This window comes from Aphanomyces astaci (assembly GCF_000520075.1).
Source record: "Aphanomyces astaci strain APO3 unplaced genomic scaffold supercont1.107, whole genome shotgun sequence".
Taxonomy (NCBI): Eukaryota; Oomycota; class Saprolegniomycetes; order Saprolegniales; family Verrucalvaceae; genus Aphanomyces; species Aphanomyces astaci.
Genome location: NW_009798370.1, coordinates 114,702 through 116,460, shown reverse-complemented (window position 1 = coordinate 116,460; position 1,759 = coordinate 114,702). Strand labels below are relative to the sequence as shown.

The following is a 1,759-nucleotide window of genomic DNA, read 5'->3' as shown; positions in this document are numbered from 1 at the left end:
TGTATTTTTTTGTTTGAGATTGAAAAAAACTGACCAGACTTCAGCATTGAGACATGTAATAAAATATAGAGACGAATATTATCATATCCAATCATACAAGGCCGACACGAAATATCGAGATGCTATTGGCTAAAAGTCAGACAGTCTCATAATTTGGTGCCGTGTCAACAATTGATGCATTACCTTAGTAACAAAATGGTATCCGGACACGCCAATTTGACACAAATGATCTCGATATTATTTATCGAAATATTGAGAAATATCAAGTTGAGCGTGTTTAACGTCAAACTATTGTCGGTGAGTTTGTTGACGATGGTATTAATAGCTGGTCTAAAACAACGGCGGTTGTGCCAAGGCTGGGGCTGGTAGCACACCCGCCTTGGCTCCGTCCACAGTCACCTTTGGACCTTGGGTGTCTTTGAGCCGGCACAAGCCACCGTTGAGGTTGTACCACACAAACAGTTTGCATCCCGGTGTCTTTTTACATTCAGCGCAGCAGGATTCAGCAGTCGCCAGATTGGCCGAAGCCAAGTCGCCGCCAATATAATTCGTGTTGACTTCCAAGGTGCCACACGTGCTTAGGTCATTGGTTGGGTTGAGGACTTGGGCGGACTTGGATGGCGGGGGAAGAGTCAGACCGGGGATGCTAGCAGCCACGGCCTTGAAGATGTTCAAGCGGCCGTAGCCAAAGAGGTTGTTGGGATATTTTGTGTTGGGAATGCCACCGCAGGTCTTGTCGGGTGGAGATAACGTGTCCGTGTCCACATTCTCGGTCAAGGCTGCGTACACTTGGTCGTACGAGGCGTCTTTGTTGGCAGACAAGTACAAGGCGATGGCTCCAGACACATGAGGCGCGGACATGCTCGTGCCAGATCTCGACGAAAAACCATCGTTACTAGAGTGTACTGCAGAACGGATGCGGGCACCTGGAGCCGAAATGTCGGGTTTGCCACGCTTCCCGAAAGGTCCCAAACTTGAATCGAACGCCAAAAAATCGTTGGAGTCAGTGTTGCCGACAGCAATCACCTGAGGGGACCCGGCAGGGTAATCTGAATACGCACAGCCTTTAAGGCCGTCGTTGCCGTTCGGAAACACGGGAATGATTCCCACTTCTCTCCACTTTGTAATCGTATCTTCCAACCAAAGCTTCTTGGTGTGCTTTCCAATGCTGATGTTGATCACATGAGGGGCCTTGCTGGGGTCGCATTTCTTGCCGTCGTTGTCGTGGGGACAAAGCAGGAATTGACCGCATTCCACCACCTTACGCTGATTGCACAACCTGCCACTGCACCCTTTGCACGCAATCCACTTGGCATGGGGGGCGACACCAATACCATTCGTTCCCACCATGGTGCCCATGACGTGAGTGCCGTGGCCCTCCGCGTCGTTGGGCAGCTCCGTCTTGTTGTACGGGTCGAACCAACCGTATTCACTACGCCAGTTCGACTTCAACGACTCATGGGTATGGCGAACACCAGTGTCGATGTTGGCCACGACAATGCCGTCGCCCTTGATGCCTTGGGCCCACAGCGCCGGCGCTTGGATCTTCTTGACCCCCCATCCGATGGCCTCATTGACGACAGCATTGGCTGGTTCGTCGTCGCTTTTAGTTTCACCGAGTTCCATCACAACTGACTCGTAAATGGATTTGACTTCCGGTAAAGCCGCGATCTTCTGGACGAGGCCGGTGGGGGCGTTGTCGATGTACATGGAAGAGTCGATCCATGTCGTACCCACTTCCACAGCCGTTGATTCAACT

The 1,759-nt window shown here is 51.3% G+C and overlaps 1 protein-coding gene across 1 annotated transcript; it reads right to left on the bottom strand.

Moving 5' to 3' along the window:
• Positions 1-330: 330 nt before the first annotated feature.
• On the bottom strand, positions 331-1,710 carry H257_17448 (hypothetical protein; the record flags this gene model as incomplete). Its single annotated transcript, XM_009846247.1, has 1 exon — positions 331-1,710. One exon carries the CDS (start codon positions 1,708-1,710, stop codon positions 331-333), a length of 1,380 nt encoding a protein of 459 aa, XP_009844549.1.
• Positions 1,711-1,759: the final 49 nt, after the last annotated feature.